Genomic DNA, 18,076 nt, shown 5'->3' on the forward strand with positions numbered 1-18,076 from the left:
TCTGTGAAAAAGGCCGTCGGCTCCAATTCGCAGAAATTTCATGCCGCAAATATTTCTGGTTTTACATTAATCAAGCGAAACATAGTGTGATGGCAAAACATGCAAATTCATCGAAGCCGCAAACAAATTAATGTGTGGGATATAAAGCAATGAATTTACTTGCACTTTCACACCTTTTGATAGAGAGGATTTTAATTTCCTCTTTTATAGTCAGTGATAAAATACATACTGACATTCTGACAAATGTATGAGATACAAGAAACAAAGGTATCCATAAGGCAAGCCAAGTATTACTGACCCATAAAATTATGTATATACTAAGTACTGTATGTGCATGAATTCCTAATACTGAATCATTATTTGATTAAAAGAAAAAAGAAAAAGATCAGAAGAAAATGACATGCACTTTCTTCAAAATGGCTGGTAATGACACTTGATGAAACATACTGTTAAGACTCATGATACTCTGATGTCTTTATATCACACACAATCAATGCAAAGCACGGTTTAAAGTAAATACGTTGCGTTCTTACATTTGCCCTATTTCCCATTATATCCAAAATCACTCAGGAATTTCACTTAATCATCATCCACAACCATTTCCTTGAAAATTATCCCTTGCTTGATATTCTCTGCAATGGCAAAAGCCTGAGGGTTACAACAACAACAACAAAAAAGTAAGAGTTTCTTTCTCACTGACCAGTAACAGACAGAATAGAAAACAAAATGAAATGCCTGAATACATTCAGTGCTCTTGAAACATCACTCATATATCAAGTGGAAATGTCGCAAACATTTCCTTTCATACTCTTACCAACTTCTTGTCTTCCCACTTTACAACACATTCCAAGAATTATGCTCTTGCACTTTTGATTTATGAGTTGTCCCCTCTCATTGCCAGTATAAAACTAAAAGAAGTGTCTTAAGAAGTGCCGACCACGCAAAATGGCTTGTTGTTTTTGTTGTAGTTGTTCAAATTGAAGTGCACAAAAAAAAAGGAAATATGAAAAAAAAGAATACATATTTATGATAGAGGAGACCTTCAAAAATAATGTCTTTGCATAGAATGAAAAGATGATCTGAAACTACAACTGCCTGCTCAGGAAAACAAAAGTAAGTGGAAGTTTACTGATTACATGAGGAGGCCTCTAAAATTCTTTATTTTGTGTTTATAAACTGCCTAGGATGATTTTATTCCAGTCTTTGAGATGGTGTTTTATCATTGCTACTGTAAAAAAGAACAACAACAACAACAACAAAACAAAGATCGCTGACTCAATAACTTTACCAAAAAAAAAATGAAAAAATAAAAAAAGATGGAAGCAGTATTATCCTCATTTGCAATCAGTCATAACAGTTACCATATTTGTATGGTAGAATGTTCATACACCTACTGTGGATTTCTTCTTTGTTTTTTTTTTTTTGTTTGACTGATATGATTGATCTCTGTGCATCCAAGAATTTGCCTGCCAAACTACAGACAGCTAAGAGCACTGGGTGCGGTCTGCTGCAGAATACAACACCCTCCATTTGCCAAGCAACAAGGGGCAACCAAAGCAGTTCCGCTTTAATAGGCAAGATGCTTGCACTACAGCACTTGCATGGTAAATCTATCATACACTTAGACAATGACTTTTCCACTTAAGGCAAGGAGGGAATATACATTTTCAAATTTGGAATGTATTTTCACACTTGACTTGAACAGTACTCCATCAGAGGATCTGCTCTCTTTGTTATTGCACTGAGTCACCTACTCTACCAGAAACTAAGTGGTGGCCATCATTTGCAAGAATAATAAAGCTGGCAGGAAGGTCATGAGCCGGCACATGGACAGATGCTTGCTAAAGGGAAAATGTAGCATTATATACAAGCATGTCTGACCTTGATTTGAGTGACTGTGCACAATATTTACATATTGAATGATTAGCTCATTAGCAGTTAAGCTGCTTCAACGAAAACAGGAAATGCAAGAGTTGATAAAAGGTATTACCTTGTACAAATCCTGTTTTGTTTTCTTTGTATTCTTTCCTCACTAAATGAAAGTACTGGCATATCTTATGAACAGCATGCCTGCATGTTTATTCTTTAGCTGGGCCAGAAATGATATCTGCTAGAATCATGAAAAAAAAAAAAAAAAAAAAAAAAAAAATATATATATATATATATATATATATATCAAGCTCACCAGTTACATTTAGAGCTGGCCATTAGTTATTCAGGGGTGAAAAAACTTAAGAACTACTCAGCAATTTGAGCTCTAGGAGGTATTGTTTACACCAATTCAATCTTAAAAATACAAGTACAGTTGTATCAATTCAATCTGAGAAACACACCCGGGGTAATTCTATATCAGTTGTTCATATCTGCTTCCTCATCATCCAAATTTTTAAACTCTTTCTCACGTTTTGATAACGGATCAATGTAACTGAGCTTGAAACTGATATATCACAACACTACAAGTGCTATTTCCTGTAGATGAGAGGGGCGGAAGAGATAACCACTTGATTGAGCTCATTTATCATGATTTTTAGTTTTTTCTTTCCTTCTGGCTGCTTAAACAACAAGAGACCCGCGGGTCTAGCGCTCACCTGAGTATCGCAAGTTCACCTTTCACGCAGTCACTAATCTAAATTATTCACAGCTCTACCAAAATTTGATTTTTTAAGATTCCTTAATTTGGGGGGATTGGGGCCCCCTGGGGCCCTCTGGGTGGGGCATGGTGCCCATTTTGATAAATTGAGATCCTGACCCCCTAGGGATGCTACCTGCCAAGTTTGACAAAAATCCATCATGAGGTTTTCAGGAAGAAGATGAAAATGTACAATTCAGGCCTCCATTTGGACCCTTCCAACCACCACCCCCCCCCCCCCCCCTACCCAAGAGGGGCACCCCTGGATCTCCTATGAACAAACTTGAAACTACAGTCATTAATGTACTCACTCATAGTATTATCTCAGCTCTATATATAACTTCTGATTCTAGAGAAGATTTATAAAGATTCCTTCATTTGGGGGATTTGGGACCCCTGGGGGCCCCCTGGGTGGGGCATGGTGCCCATTTTAACAAATTGAGATCCTAACCCCCTAGGGATGCTACCTGCCAAGTTTGGTGAAAATAGGTCATGGGGTTCTCAAGAAGAAGATAAAAATGTACAATTTAGGCCCCATTAGGACCCCTCCTCACCCCCTCCCCTGGGTCCCAAGGGGGGCACCCCTGATTCTGCCATGAACAAACTTGAAACTACAGTCATCAATGTACTAACTCATAGTATTAACTTAGCTCTATCACTTCTGGTTCTAGAGAAGAAGATTTTTGCAGATATTCCTTAATTTTGGGGGGTTTGGGCCCCCTGGGGGCCCCCTGGGTGGGGCATGGTGCCCATTTTAACAAATTGATTTCCTAACCCCCTAGGGATGCTACCTACCAAGTTTGGTGAAAATGGGTCATGGGGTTCTCAAGAAGACGATGAAAATGTACAATTTAGGCCCCATTAGAACCCTTCCCCACCCCCTCCCCTGGGTCCCAAGGGGGGCACCCCTGATTCTGCCATGAACAAACTTGAAACTACAGTCATCAATGTACTAACTCATAGTATTAACTTAGCTCTATCACTTCTGGTTCTAGAGAAGAAGATTTTTACAGATTCCTTAATTTTGGAAAAACTTGCAAACTCTTGGGGGGGGGGGGGTGTCAGGGTAGAAGTCAGATGAAATCATGACAGAGTACAGACAAAGCTAAGTCTTGTTGCTGGCAGAAATGCATACCTTGGGAAGTAGAGTCGCTTCTTCTCCAGGTAGTCGTTGAGTCCCTTCTGAATCTCTTCGAGGAGGACGTTGGACTCCTGGAGCCTGCCCAGCATGTTGGGCTGGCCAGTACACACCAGGGCCTTGGTGTCTTTCACCTGAGGGTCAGAAGGTGAACGACAATGTATTTAATAATCACAGCTGTGTTTACAGGCTTGGAATGCCATGACAATTATTACCACCCTCATCAGCAGTAACAAACACAGCATAATCTCGAGCATCATCTTTATTCTGCAATTGTGTGGCAGATCTTAATCATAAATCACATTCGGGCAGGGCTGACAGATCTAAATCATTTCATCCTCTCAAAATCAAAATAGATTCAACAAAACACAATACAAAAGAATGACATTTGACAAAATTTCTAAGGTAGGGAAAAAAAAAATGATTTCATGTACATGTAGCATCGATCTCCCTTGAATTACATTACTTAACACACATTACCAGTTCTTTGCATAAATAGTCATGATCTATTTCCGTTCTATAGTTTCTCTGTTTTTAAATTGTACTGGTAAAAACAACTCAACACAAACTTCTCAAGTGGTTGTCCAAACAACGCATGTTTTCTCTTTTCAGAACTTGCTTTGAACATGCACATAGTTAGTAACCATTGAAAATGTGATGTGATGGTTTCGAATCTACAATGTATCTCTGAGAGCATGTTAGAGTGAATTCCACTTATAACATTTAAATCTAGAAAATACAATAAAATACAATACAATGTTTGACTGACAGGTCTCAGTACATTGTATCAGTAGAATCAGCAATAACTACATCAGTCTTGCATATACTGTAAAGCTGAACCTGCAGAGATGCAACTCTTGTAAATAGCATTGCAGTATTCTGATGAATGAAAAAGGTGATTTTTGGTGTAAACACACTATTTTTACCTCTCCAGCAATGGACATGTGTAATATTACAATTCTTTGGAAAGGCAGCATTTCCAAGAAACCTGCAGTATGTTTGGCATAAACAAAAAAATAATAATATATGAATACTGTAAAATAAGGAATGTTCGCATGCATTTCAATTTCGCGAATTTTGCGAGATCCAAGTTTCGCAAAATTAAAATGCACGCTAAAGATCTTGTCTACACTATATGCACTGAATGTTAGAGGAAATATTTCATGCTGCGAATAAGGCCATCAGCTCCAATTCAAAAAAATTTCATGCCGTAAAAATATCATGTTTTACAGAACATATATTTGAAACACTGCAAAAAAGAAAGAGTTGGCATCTCTCAACCTATGACTAGTAGAACAAGAGGCTCACATTTGCTGTGCAACTCTGTCCTTGAGAAAGATTTCCCACTCACCGCCTCTGTCATGATGTCCCTCCAGTAGCTGTCCACGATGCCAAACTTGCGGCCTTCCTCCGGCATCTGGGCGATGATGTCCTCCGAGCTGAAGATGGGCTCCAGGTAGAGCCAGGTGGCCTGGCACTTGAGCCAGGAGTCCAGAATGTCCTGCATGGTCACCAACTTCTCCTCCCACTCCTGGAGAGAGGGGTTACGGGGGAAAAGAAAAATTTGGAAGAGGGGAGGAGATGGGGGGGGGGGAGGGAAAGAGACGATGATAGTCATGATATCATCATCATTATCACCATCATCATTATCATAACTCATTGTGAATAATACGAATATGATATCTACTATCATATCTATCATTATCTCAATCTCAACGACCATACCCACCAAGCCTAAAATTTAGGAAATAGGAATAACTGGAGGGAAGAAATGGAAAAATTTGGATATTTTACCTCTCTCCCATGCACCACTCTTACCAGGTGTTGACATAAATAGAAACACAAGGTTGAACAAAGCTTCTTTTCCTAATAGGAATACTCCCATTCAACAGGAACATTGTACAGGTGTATTAGTATCACTGAAATTACAAAAGGACACTTCCATGTTTTCCCTTCTTACTTTGCAAAACATAATTTTCTATCTTATCACAGAAATATCTTTCGCTCTCATCCATATCACAAGTGGAACAGTTTTCTCTTTTCCTGCCCCAGAACAATCTCGCTACTGAAAAAGAGAGACAGACGAAAATTCCATTCACACCAAGAAGGCTGAGATATACAAATTTGTACCTAGAAATATGTCAATGCACATGATTAGATTAGATTTACACACCTTGCAACTTTGTTCATATTAATTCTAAAACTCCTTACAGTTACACAAATGGTCACACTTCTGGGTCACATTTCATAAAACTTGTTATCAGTGGCAACTGCCACATATCTAAGACAAATTTGCTCTCAGCCAATCAGATGCAAGGATTCCAGTAGCTTGTCACAACTATAACAATTTGTCAATGGTAACAAGTTTTATGAAACGGGGCCCTGATCTAACAAGCATGATTTGCTTTCCACACCAACCTGGTACACGGGATATTCATTCATCTGTTTTTTAATTATTGGATTGTATCACATAGATAGTCAGGCTTTGCCAGTGTTCATCAATGCAAGCAATCAGCTGGGAAGGACATGGGGGAGGAGGAAGGGGGGGGGGGGCATGGACTCACCCTGACTTCGTTCTCAAAGGGTTTGACAAAGGGGGATCCCCTCATGGTCTGCACCTTGACGATGTGGTCATCCAGGATAAGCTGGATGTCATCCACACTCGAGAGGATGGACACGCCCTGGATGAAAAGATAAACGGTAGAAGAAGATGTTGCATCATTCCCGACAGTTGCTGCTAATCAAGAAGACATTGAACTCAGCAGCCTACGTGAAAAGTGAACATTGCGTGGACACTGCGCTGAACAGAAAGTAACTTTGAAGGAGATCATGTTTCTCTGAACACCTACCATATTTAAAAATTCAATAGCAGTATGACAATTTGCAAGCTATCACAAGTCCTAGAGTACTTTCACTACTTTCTGGGCTAGCAGTGAGAAATGAAAGTATTTTCCATCAGAGCTTCACGTGTCTTGGAGAGAATTTTTGGTTTCACACGACTATATTTGAACGAATGTTGACTGAATGGCATGAGGCAGTTCATCAATGAGCAAATCAAGTGAAGCCTGGAGACAAATTATTTCTTTAAACAACAAATAAATGAATAAGGCACAAATTATTTGTTAAAGCAACAAATTAAATGAAAAGGACATTGGTTTCCAGTAAGTTTACATCCTATCTAAGTTTCAATGCATGTGGCTGTACTTGAGAATGACTCACCGAGTCTCGGTATGGAGTGAATTCAAATTCGATATCCTTCCACTCAAATTTCATCTTCTCCATGGCTTTCTCCAGCGAGTACTCCTTGCTGGCTGCAGCTCCAACCTCCTCCAGTCTGTTTGGGATTGAGGGAGTTAATGTTTGCAACATGTTACGCAAGGTCACAGAGAAAGCTTACTCCATCGACTACCAAGAATGACTTCGGTCCCAGAGATTTTTCACTGAACCTGCATGCCCTCATATGAGGAATATCTTCAGCTTACGCTAGGACTCACATTGTCTTGATGAAGGAAATCAATTGAAATAGGAAAATATTACAATTGGTCATTAAGTACATGTATCTCTCACTACGAAAGGAGAATGCACCTATTTTCAGGGATATTTATCATCATCACAAAATGTAGTATTGTATTTTTCTCTCTTAACTTTGCTGCCATTATCACTTGGCATGTGCAATCCTTTAATGAGCTTCAAGGAAGTAAAAGAAAAGGTAGCAGACAATCTACACATTTAGAAATCATTGCATTTCATGGAAAAACAATTGTGCATACATGAGAAATGTTTGATAGTTTGTTCCTGTTCTCTCTTTTTTTTTTCTTTTCTTTTTTTTTTTGAGATTGCAAGCATTCCATCACAGACTGTGTCTGGCATTTCAAACAAACTGTAGACTGAGAAGATTGGACACTCACTGCTCGCTCCACTTGGAGAGTCCAAGTTCTAACATGTGAAGGAGAGATGTTTCCTCTTTGGGTTGCAGCTCAAAGCCAACTATATTGCTCATCTAGAAAGGAGAAGGTAAAGGTACACCCAATGTCAAATATCAACGAAATATCATAATAATGTAAATAATATTGAATGTGAAGGGTTACATTGCAGGTCATTGTATCTGCTCAAACAAGGGGCTTGATGCTAATGATGATACACATACTCAAAGGAGTAATCTAAGAGGTAAAATAAGAACAGTCATATTTCCGATCGCCTTTGAAACAGTGTGTATACATAAGCCAACATCTCATTTCAAAATAGAGCACAATGTAGTAGAAGATATGTGCTTACAAAATATGATACATATCCCACAAGAGTCATACTTGGTGGTGTATAAAGCCATGCCCACAAAACTAAAGGGCTTTGATACATGTATCTTTCAAACAATCCAGCATTGCATCATCATCTTTTTTAAACCCTCACTATGCTACGTCTACCCATTGGTATGCACACTGCAGTACTCTTTGCACTGTTCAGCACGGATGTCAGGAATGTACCTGTCAATGATACAGAGATTACCTAATCCCCCTAATCTCTATTGTGTCACCGCGGCCTTCCCTTTGGACTGAGGCACACTGCTTCATCTCAATGGGCTTGCTAGTAACTTTACTACTAGTTCTGTTTACTGAATACTGATGAAAAAGCTTTGCAAGTTAAGCCAAGTACCTGGGCACATAAAGTTTTTTTTTTTCTTTAATATTTGTTTTTCATGCTGTGGATAAAGCAACAAGCGAGTCTGCAAATTTTGCTAAAAAGAATTTATGCAGCAACCAGAGTTGAGGTTAGATGAGAAAGGTGTCCATTACGTAATCAGAAATGGCTGTCTTTAGCACTGTCATAAAAAAGGCTGGGGTTGTTAACCCATTGAGGACGGACTGATTCTGCTACAACACGCATTTCCCATAGACGCCTGCCCTAGTATACTCGGGACTCGTCTTCAACGGGTTAAGAACTGAATAATCTAATCCTTACCCTCTCCCAGTGGCGGTCCCTGATGCCAGGATTGCAGATGATGCCCAGCAGCGGAAGGTGCTGCTTGAACTTGTCGATCTTGCCCTTGACGTTGTTGGCAATGCGCTGCGGGCCCTGCTGGTCGGAAAAGGAGCGGGAGAGCTTGTACATGGTGCGGAACATGGAGTCCACATCCTCCGTCACCACCTCGGCGTTCAGACCCAAGAAGGGGCCTGGGAAGAGAGAGAGGAGAGAGAGAGAGAGAGATCAGTAAGGTTAAAGGTCAAATACTGAGGACAGAATGTAGACAACATGGGGAGGATGTCTGCATCTTTGGGCTTCCATTCGCATGCCAAGCAGGATCCCCATGCTGAGGCATTGAAGGACTTAAAGAGATCAACTCACTCCGGTTCAACAACTGCCATTTCAAAACAGCCTTGAAAAGGGGATAACAGTGACAAGCTATAGTGTTGTTTGTTTAACACAATTCATGTTGACTCTATTGCAGCCAATTTGAAAATAATGCTAAATGAAATGAGGTAATAAAGTTAAAAATGAAAGTATCACGGAAGTGCCTCAACCATCTGCACAGCTTGAAAACATGAATCAATAGCACAGTCATTTACTTTAACCCGTTGAGGACGGTTTGATTTTGCTACAACACGCATTTCCCATAGACGCTTGCCCGGGTATACTCGGGACTCGGATACTCGGGACTCGTCCTCAACGGGTTATAAAAGTAGTGGGAAGTACACCACACGCACACACACACACACACACACACACACACATACACACACACCCCACACGTGTGATAATAAATAAAGACTACTGACAGTCTTTTTCACTTCAGTACAATTTTCAGACACCAATTTCTGTGTATCATATTCAACAAACACTGGCACTTTCCAATGCATAATCAGAACAAAAACTTGGCCTAAATTTGTGTTCTTACATCAAATATGTTCTTCAGACAAAAATCTAGTAAAGAAATGGAAAAGCTTGTAAAAGAGTACCACTACATTAAAAGAAACTTTACAGGTCACTGTCAGAGAAAGAGAGAAAAACCTCAGAGAAAGAGAAAGAGGAAGAGAAAGAGAGGGAGAGAGAGATAGGGAGAGAGAGAAGAGCTTATATGAAGAGTATTTGCTCACCATTCAGCCACTCCTCGTACTTGGTGTGGAAGTTGAGGGCAGTATTCCAGAGGCTGTCGTACGGCTGCTTGTTCTGGAACATCTGCTGGAGCTGGGGGAACTGGCTGGGCTGCCATTCCAGCAGCTCCTCCTCCTTGTTCAGCCCTTCCAGCTCGTCCCGGGCCGCCTCCAGCTGCAGCTGCAGCTCGGACAGCTTGTCCACGTTGGTCTTCATCTCATCCATGCTCAGCATCTGGTAGGAGAGGCCGTGGCATGGCAGGGGAAAGGAGAGAGAGATGCCGTGAAATATTTTATCCCTTTTTTTAACTCTACATGTGTGCCGTTTGACACAGAAAAACCACACAACATTGCAGACGCTGTTCAAAGTCCCTGGCATGGTTCAATGACTTTAATTATGCTCCTGCGACAACTGCTCCCATGAAATAGCTGCATGCAGAGCCAAACATGAATTCTACCCACTACCCTAACCCCTACCTAACCCCTACCCTAATCCTAATCCTCAAGTCAAATCAAACCCAAAACCATATCATAATCCTAACCCTAACCCTACAAAATTTGTATATCCTTGGAGAAAATAAGACTGGAGCAATTGTCGCAGGAGCAAATATTGTGTCCCCCGGAGCACCTGAGGGGTTATTCGTTCATCCACAGCATGGATGCGTTTCGGGTATGGTATTTGAGGAAAAGACGTGAGTGAAAACTACAGTGTTGATCACCATGGCGGCATTTAACGACAAATTTGTGAATACCAGTGTTGTTTATCAGTGTGGTGTACGTGTAGATGTGCCATTTCTGGAGATACACGATAAATGGAACGTCATTTTTCTGGTGTTGGCAGGAGTGTAGCATTTGAGGAAAGATGTGTAAATATTCCTACTTACTGATGTGGCGAGACAGTGCACGCATGAAATGTTGCCATCATCATTTGAAGCACATGCCCATTGACAGCCCCCATCCCATTCCTTAATTCATAATTATGTGACTTTCATCATGTGTTATACATGTAAGTGCAGACAGATTGAGAAAAGCTACAACTGTAGATACAGATATCCTGTAACTAAACCAAATTAATTTCACCTCACTCCTCACATAATGATAAAGAATATGCCTGAACAATACATACCGCCATTGCACCACTAGCTATATCAACACAAAGAATGTTGGTTTTTTGGTGTGTTTTTTTTTTTTGTTTTTTTTTTTTTTTGGGGGGGGGGGGGGGGGGGGGGGTGTGCTGAGTTCTTGTCGATATTACCAGACTTTATTTTTTAAAAGATTCCATAAGAACACAAACAAAACCTCAAGCAATATGCTTTACATTCAATCAACTATAGAAAGTTGCAACAAAAATGTGTACTTAGGCATATCAGAACAAAATGATGGATAGATACACTACTGCCAGCAAAACAGTAACAAATTTCCAGACAATGTAAAAGATGAAATAACGAAAAAAAAAAAATCCTGTGAGAAATGATCTTGATGTCGTGCCAGAGATTAGATATCAGTCACGTACATGTGTATTGCAGATACAACAAGAAAGAAAAACCTCAAACGAAACTGTTGCTGCCCATCAGTCAAAAACTTTGTTTTGAAGTTTTGTATTAATATGACACTACCACAGAGCCTTGAGAGAGCTGCTTGCTGTAAAAACATGCATTAAGGGTCCAAAGTGTTTTTCATCATACGTAAGTTTCATCTTATCAAGTAATGGTCATCCAAACAGACAGTCAAAAGAGATAAATCACTTTAGTTTGGTCACTTGTGGTTTAAAGGGATGGTATAGCAATTGTTGAGGCGAGGATTCGGCTTTTAATATTTTGCGAGATACAACGTGTACTTAGAAACCACTCTGCGAAATGTTAACAGAGCGTACAATTCTCAGGGGAATTGAAAGTTTATTTGAAGGAAATCAGTTCTGAAATGACTGAGATATCCAAAACAAGGTAAAACAAAATTATCCTAATTAAAGTCTTGGCCTGTCACATTTTATCATAATTGCTTTGTTTGGATATTTCAGCCATTTAAAGACAAATTTTAATCAAATAAACTTTGAAATCCTCTACAAATTGCAAGTTCTTTCACATTTCACAACAGGTTTCTCATTATCTCACAAACACACACACACACACACACACACACACACACACACACACACACACAGAGTTAAAAACCTGCAGTCCCATCTCAGCCAAAACTGTACCATGCCTTTAACTGACAAAGGAAACCCCACTGCATCATACACATTGTCTAAAATCCCTGGCAGAGACGGAGTTATAAGCAGACATTTGAGCTGTATAGTTTGTCGTGCGCATGGCAGAATGTTGTTAACCCTATGCCCCTTCCACAGCCTAGCAACAATCTGCCATGCACAAAGAAGTGCTGTAATGACAATCTGTCATGCGCATGACGAGTTAAGTCCACTTAACACATCACTTACAAAGAGTAGACTGGTGTTTGTTCTGAAACCAAACACATTGAGCTACAAAGACCCACTCTCCCTTTCATACTTTCCCACAGTTGATTAATTGTTTTTTATCCTCCCTATGGCACCACAGGACAGTGATTTGATGGAATTGAAAGTTATTTCATTGTTTGCTCAGAAACCAAATGCAAGCTGCCAAGAGCTGTTTTCTTTTTTCTCTCTCTCTATCTCTCTCTCAGCTGATTTGCTGTTTAAATTCTTTCCACAGACATACTGTGCAGAAGAAAAATGCCAGTTTTGCTTAACAAAACACAATTATGCACAATTATTGAAGTTTTGTTCAAAAAATAAAAAAATAAAAGGCGAGACATAACAGACATGCATGGCATATTTCAGATTTTGTTTTTTTCTGTAAAGGTGCAATTCCTGATCAAGTGCACGGAATCTCAGAATGAAGATGAAGGTAATCTATCCAATGAAAAAAATAACATGAAAAATGTCACTTTAAAGGACAAGTTCACCTTCATAAACATGAGGATTGAGAAAATGCAACAATATTAGTAGAACACATCAGTGAAAGTTTGAGGAAAATTGGACAATTGATGCAAAAGTTATGAATTTTTTAAATTTTTGTGTTGGAACCGCTGGATGAGGAGACTACTACAGCTTGTGAGTCAAAGGCGTACAACAGTATAAAGAAAATATAAAAGAAAATTCAACATATTTTCACTTTTTTCGCATAATAAAAGAGCAATTGACTTGCCTCTTTCTAAGGGCAGGGGGAATAATATTACCCATAACATGTATCGGTAACGAGTCAGGGGAATGTGTATTTTTTTCAAAAGATGGAATTTTGTGAAATTCTCTTTATATTTTCCTTATATTGTTGTACGCATGTGACATCTAAGTTATTCATACACTGCAGTAGTCTTCTCATCCAGCGGGTACTGCACAAAAACTTCAAAAAATCATAACTTTTGAACGGATTGTCTGATTTTCCTCAAACTTTCAATGATGTGTTCTACTAATATTGCTACATTCTCTCAATCCTTATGTTTATGAAGGTGAACTTGTCCTTTAATTTTATCTCACTTTGCTTGGTAAACTGTTCAGCAAGAGTTTAGAGGGCATATTACCAGTAGCAGAAGGACAGCCTAATCTCCTTGACAATCACATCTTTAGAAAAAACTAGAAATGTCGCTATGGCGACTGGTATGCCTCTGCCATAATCAGAGATGCCAACCTTTGGAAGCACAAACCCGGACTCAGCAGCTCCAAAATCCGTATTTTTCCACCAGAATCCGTAATTTCTCCATCTCCCTCTTTTTGCTATTTTGAATAAAACTCGTCGACTTTTGAGGCCTACAGGCTCTAAACAAAACATTACGACACATGCCGAAGTATCGAGCTGGACACCAGCACGATAAAGAATCCAAACTACGCAATGTTCAGCGTTGATTGATTGCTTTCTCGCGCAATGCATGTGTACAAGTTCATGTATGTACCTCCAGAAACTTGCTGGGCTGGTTATGGAAGCTTCCACTATCTAGCAGGGGAGGGGGAACCTTTCATCTTCTCAAGAAAGCTTTTGTGTGAGCGAATGCAAAACTCTCTTCGGTGTTTCCAACTATTGTTTACTATAAAACATAATCATGCGTTGTTTTCAGGCTTTTTCATTTTACTGGATTTTAAACATCAGTATTTTCCGAAGTATTCCAATTTCTTTTACCCTGACTGGAATCGGAAACTCTGCTGTAGATGATCGCAAAAATGCCGCGCTGTGTGTGGTTGCGCCAATGTGCAAACACGTGGTTTCACTTTCAAGTTTAAAGGAAAGACCCATGTGCTCCTGCCTAAGAGGTTACTGCAAGTTCGATGGATCGAATGCGCCATAGCTGAGCTGAATGGCTTGTTTACGGTAAACATGGAGTTTAAATTCGATACGAAAAAGTCATTACGTCTTTCACGAGGAAAAACATACAAAACAAACAAACAAAAAAAAAAACACCTACGAACGAATGTTGATAGCCAAAACTTTGAAAAGTAATAAGCAGCTATGATGAGCATGAACTGAAATTAATTGTCATGATTTTGCTGTCTAACCAGGTGATGACTGCATCTCATTGGACCTAATCTTGAATTTGTCTGGGCATACGAGACCTAAGTATTTCCGTGATTGCATTTTTAATTGACTGATTAATCGATCCTTTTTTATTGTTCAGGGAACATAAGATATTCGATTAAGTACAATATATTCGACTGTTTGATGTTTCCTACTATGCGTCAAAAGAAAGGATATAGAATCACGATATCTTTGCAATGATTCCTTTAATTCAACTAATGAGCTGGTTCTTCGATCGATATTTCCAGGATACTAACACGCTGTTTATTCCAGTGCGCGCATTCTTTCGTCTGGCACGCACCTGGGTGTGGCACCTGTTTTTGTGGAAATTTCCACAAGGGGAGAGGCCGGGTGGGTGTCCAGTTTCTTCGAGCCGAAGAGACTGCGTGTATTCAGTATTTCACAATCTCTTCGCTCTAATTTATTGTCATTCGTGCTTTCCCCTTATTCTTTGCTGATATTGAACATCTAGATTTAACTTTACGAAGGTTGGTAGAGCGTGGATCTTTTTGTTGTGAGGTGTATGTAATTTCTTTTTTTATCATTCTTTGGAGGGGAAAGAAGAGTAAGGGGGAAAGAAGAGTAAGGGGGAAAGAAGAATAAGAGGGAAAGTGAAATAAAACGAACGGCACGTACGCTCAGCATTCACAGTAAGACGTCTTTTTGTACCAGCATACGGTTTTCATCATCACCATCAGACATCACTCATATCATTTTAGCCTTTTCCTATTAACATTAAGAAACACGCATAGTCCCTCGAGATGAACACCGAGGAAAATAAATAAGTATAACAAATACAAAGTATCAACACCTCCCAACAACACAAATATTTAGAAAAGACAACACACGTCGCTTCGATTCGAAAAAATATTGCACGAAAGCGGAGAAATCGCCGTTACGAAAATAACATTGCGAGACACTTGAAAGAATTACGTTTAAATATTTCAAAGCATAAAGAGAACGGATAAAGTGACATAAAATGGAAGAAATCGTACCAAACGAGGTGTGAGAAACAACAGAAATAGAACGATACGTTTTTGTAGTAAGATTAGGCCCTAGCAAAAGTTTGCAGCACCGAAAGCTACGCGAAAATCAAATAGATCTACACATTGGAAATTACGACGAGATCCTTGAGATCGTCAATAAACGATACAAAACAAGGGAAATTAATTCACTTTGACCTGAAAATAGTTTGTTATAAGTATTCTGTTACATGAGATCTCCTTTTATAGGCCTAGAAATACATCGAGTTTCCACGATACTCGGGAAAGAAAGTTCGAACGCTTTTCACCTGCACATACTGCAGTGCACGTCATCAGTACACGAACAGAAACTCACCTCTTCCTTGCAGAAAAATGATGCAATAACGTTACAAAAAACACACACAACACTCTAAAAATCATTTCGTACTTGAGAGGAAAGGGAAAAATGGAAGAAGTAGAGAAAAAGAAGCAGACATTGCACAACGGAGCGCTTCTACCCCGACTCAAAACGAAATAGGGTACTGTCTATAGTGGCAGCTGGCTACAGTGTGTAGCTAAGCTATTACATGTACTCACGCTCCGGTCCCCAGCCGGCCGGCCACACATGGGGATCCCATGGCGATCGATGGAAACATCCAGGGTCCGTAGGCGACAGGGATTCACGCGCGCGAATTTCCGTTCGGTGTACAAAGTACGCAAGCAGCGAATTGCGTGTGCGCACACTTTTCTATAATGGAAGCTACGAACACACACGTCGAGTACACAGACACCGACACACACAAATGCGGGCAACCAGGCAACGCGGGCCGGCTGGAGAATGAAACATGTACAGTGTGTAGTCTGCTAGTACAACACATTGTATATTGCAATTGCTGCATAGGCGATAGGGCATTATCGGAATTTCCAAAAACCGTAATTTTGATGCGACATTCCGTACTCCCGTAATCGTGATCATTTCCCGTAACAATTACGGGAAATCCGTAATAGTTGGCATCTCTGCATAATGCATGGCTCTCCGAATAGGTCTATAGCACAATGTCTTGACAATGTGTGATGACAGTTTCACATAACTGGCAAAATATTAAAAATGACAGGTTTGTCACAAATGCATTAAATGTTCACTTTCCTTGAACTAGGTTTATTTGGATGAATGGCTATACTGTCTAATAAGAGTACAGGTATTTGGGGATTTGTACCCAACTTTTGACCCTTTTATAAGTTTAAAGAAGAGGTGAAAATTTAGCACTTCCACTTGACCTTTGACCTTTTCGCCTTTGACCTTTTGACAAGAAACTTCCAAGCGAATCTGTATTGGGTAATACATGCATACATTAAGTTTCAAGAAAAAATCCTACAAGCAGTGCATAGATTAGAGGGAAATAATGACAATTTGATGAGTTGACCTCGACCTTTGACCCCGACCTTTGAACCATGACCCATAAATTTCCTACATGATCACTGTCAGTCAGTACATGCATATATACTAAGTTCCATGAAAATACCTTGAAATAATTGTGAGATATGGAGAAAAAAAGCAAAATTTTAAGATTTTCACTTGACCTTTGACCCTTGACCTTTGACCTCATGACCCAAAACTCTCTCTGGGGACCTTTATTTGGTAGTTCATGTATACACCAAGTTTCAAGAAAATATCTCCAGCCATTGCAGAGATACAGGGGAAATAGTGAAATTTTGAGCATTTGACCTTGACCTTTTGACCTTTGACCTTGAGCATGTGCACCCAAAAGTTGATAGGCACAACTTCGCCACCTCATACATATACATGCCAAGTTTCATTAGGATGCCTCTCACGGTTTTTTAGATACGTTGTCCACAAAATTGATTACGGACGGACGGACGGACGGACGGACGGACGGACAACCCGAAAATATAATGCCTCCGGCACCACTTCGTGGCGGAGGCATAAAAAAGTTACACATGTGACAGGTGAGATCAAGTTAAGCTGAGAACACTACCCTTTGAGTATTCTGACAGATTACTTCATATAAACTTAAGATATCTGTGTTACATGTTATACCCAGCAAAGAGCACAGCTAGACAGCCACTACATGACAACAGTGCATTAATGTGAAAATCTATTTCATGCTGAAATTGACCTCGTCAAATCAAAAATCACATGAAAGCTTTAGCAAAGTAAGTCCTTCTTTTTTTGTTTGATTTCGGGGCAACCGTTCTGGTCTCAGGATATTTCATTTCCAACATGATTCATTTAAGGTTAAAAAAAAAAAAAAAAAGAGCACGCTGAAATCCCTCTTGATATAGATAGTCTGTAATTTGAGCACCTCCATAATTATGAGTCACATTATCATACAATAGCCAATCAACCATCCGAGCACTAACCCTTCTAGAGAATCACTCCACAGCCCGCACCCATCCTTATGCATGTGTGTCTGCGTGTATCATGCACATTCCTTACCTTGTTTAACATCCCTCAATCATCCTATTCTGCGTGGCACATGCTGATTTCCTCCAAATATGCATTATAGTAATCTGGTATGAAACCCGTGTAAAAGTGTGAAATTTAGGTTGTCACTTTAAGGGCCATCAAGGTGCTAATAGTTTTTGTTTTGGGGTTTTGGTTTTGCTTTTTGTTTTTTGTTTTTTCAGGGGGGGAAGGGTATTAACAGGTGTGGATGGAAGAACCTCTGAATCATGCATTGCCTCTACTTGGGAAG

The 18,076-nt window shown here is 39.7% G+C and overlaps 1 protein-coding gene across 1 annotated transcript in view; it reads right to left on the reverse strand.

Moving 5' to 3' along the window:
- The window catches only part of LOC139708105 (dynein axonemal heavy chain 3-like), a 115,674-nt gene that overhangs the window by 68,309 nt on the left and 29,289 nt on the right, over nucleotides 1–18,076 (reverse strand). The window contains exons 16-22 of the mRNA XM_071620083.1: nucleotides 9,857–10,088; nucleotides 8,724–8,935; nucleotides 7,676–7,767; nucleotides 6,987–7,101; nucleotides 6,332–6,448; nucleotides 5,119–5,298; nucleotides 3,765–3,901 (exon numbers count right to left, since the gene is read on the reverse strand). Of these exons, the coding sequence (XP_071476184.1) occupies nucleotides 3,765–3,901; nucleotides 5,119–5,298; nucleotides 6,332–6,448; nucleotides 6,987–7,101; nucleotides 7,676–7,767; nucleotides 8,724–8,935; nucleotides 9,857–10,088 (1,085 nt within the window). The remainder of the gene's footprint in view (nucleotides 1–3,764; nucleotides 3,902–5,118; nucleotides 5,299–6,331; nucleotides 6,449–6,986; nucleotides 7,102–7,675; nucleotides 7,768–8,723; nucleotides 8,936–9,856; nucleotides 10,089–18,076) is intronic.

The sequence above is a fragment of the Diadema antillarum genome, unplaced genomic scaffold, assembly GCF_040938485.1.
Source record: "Diadema antillarum isolate AM-2024a unplaced genomic scaffold, OU_Dant_1.0 seq00001301_RagTag, whole genome shotgun sequence".
In the NCBI taxonomy this organism is placed as follows: domain Eukaryota; kingdom Metazoa; phylum Echinodermata; class Echinoidea; order Diadematoida; family Diadematidae; genus Diadema; species Diadema antillarum.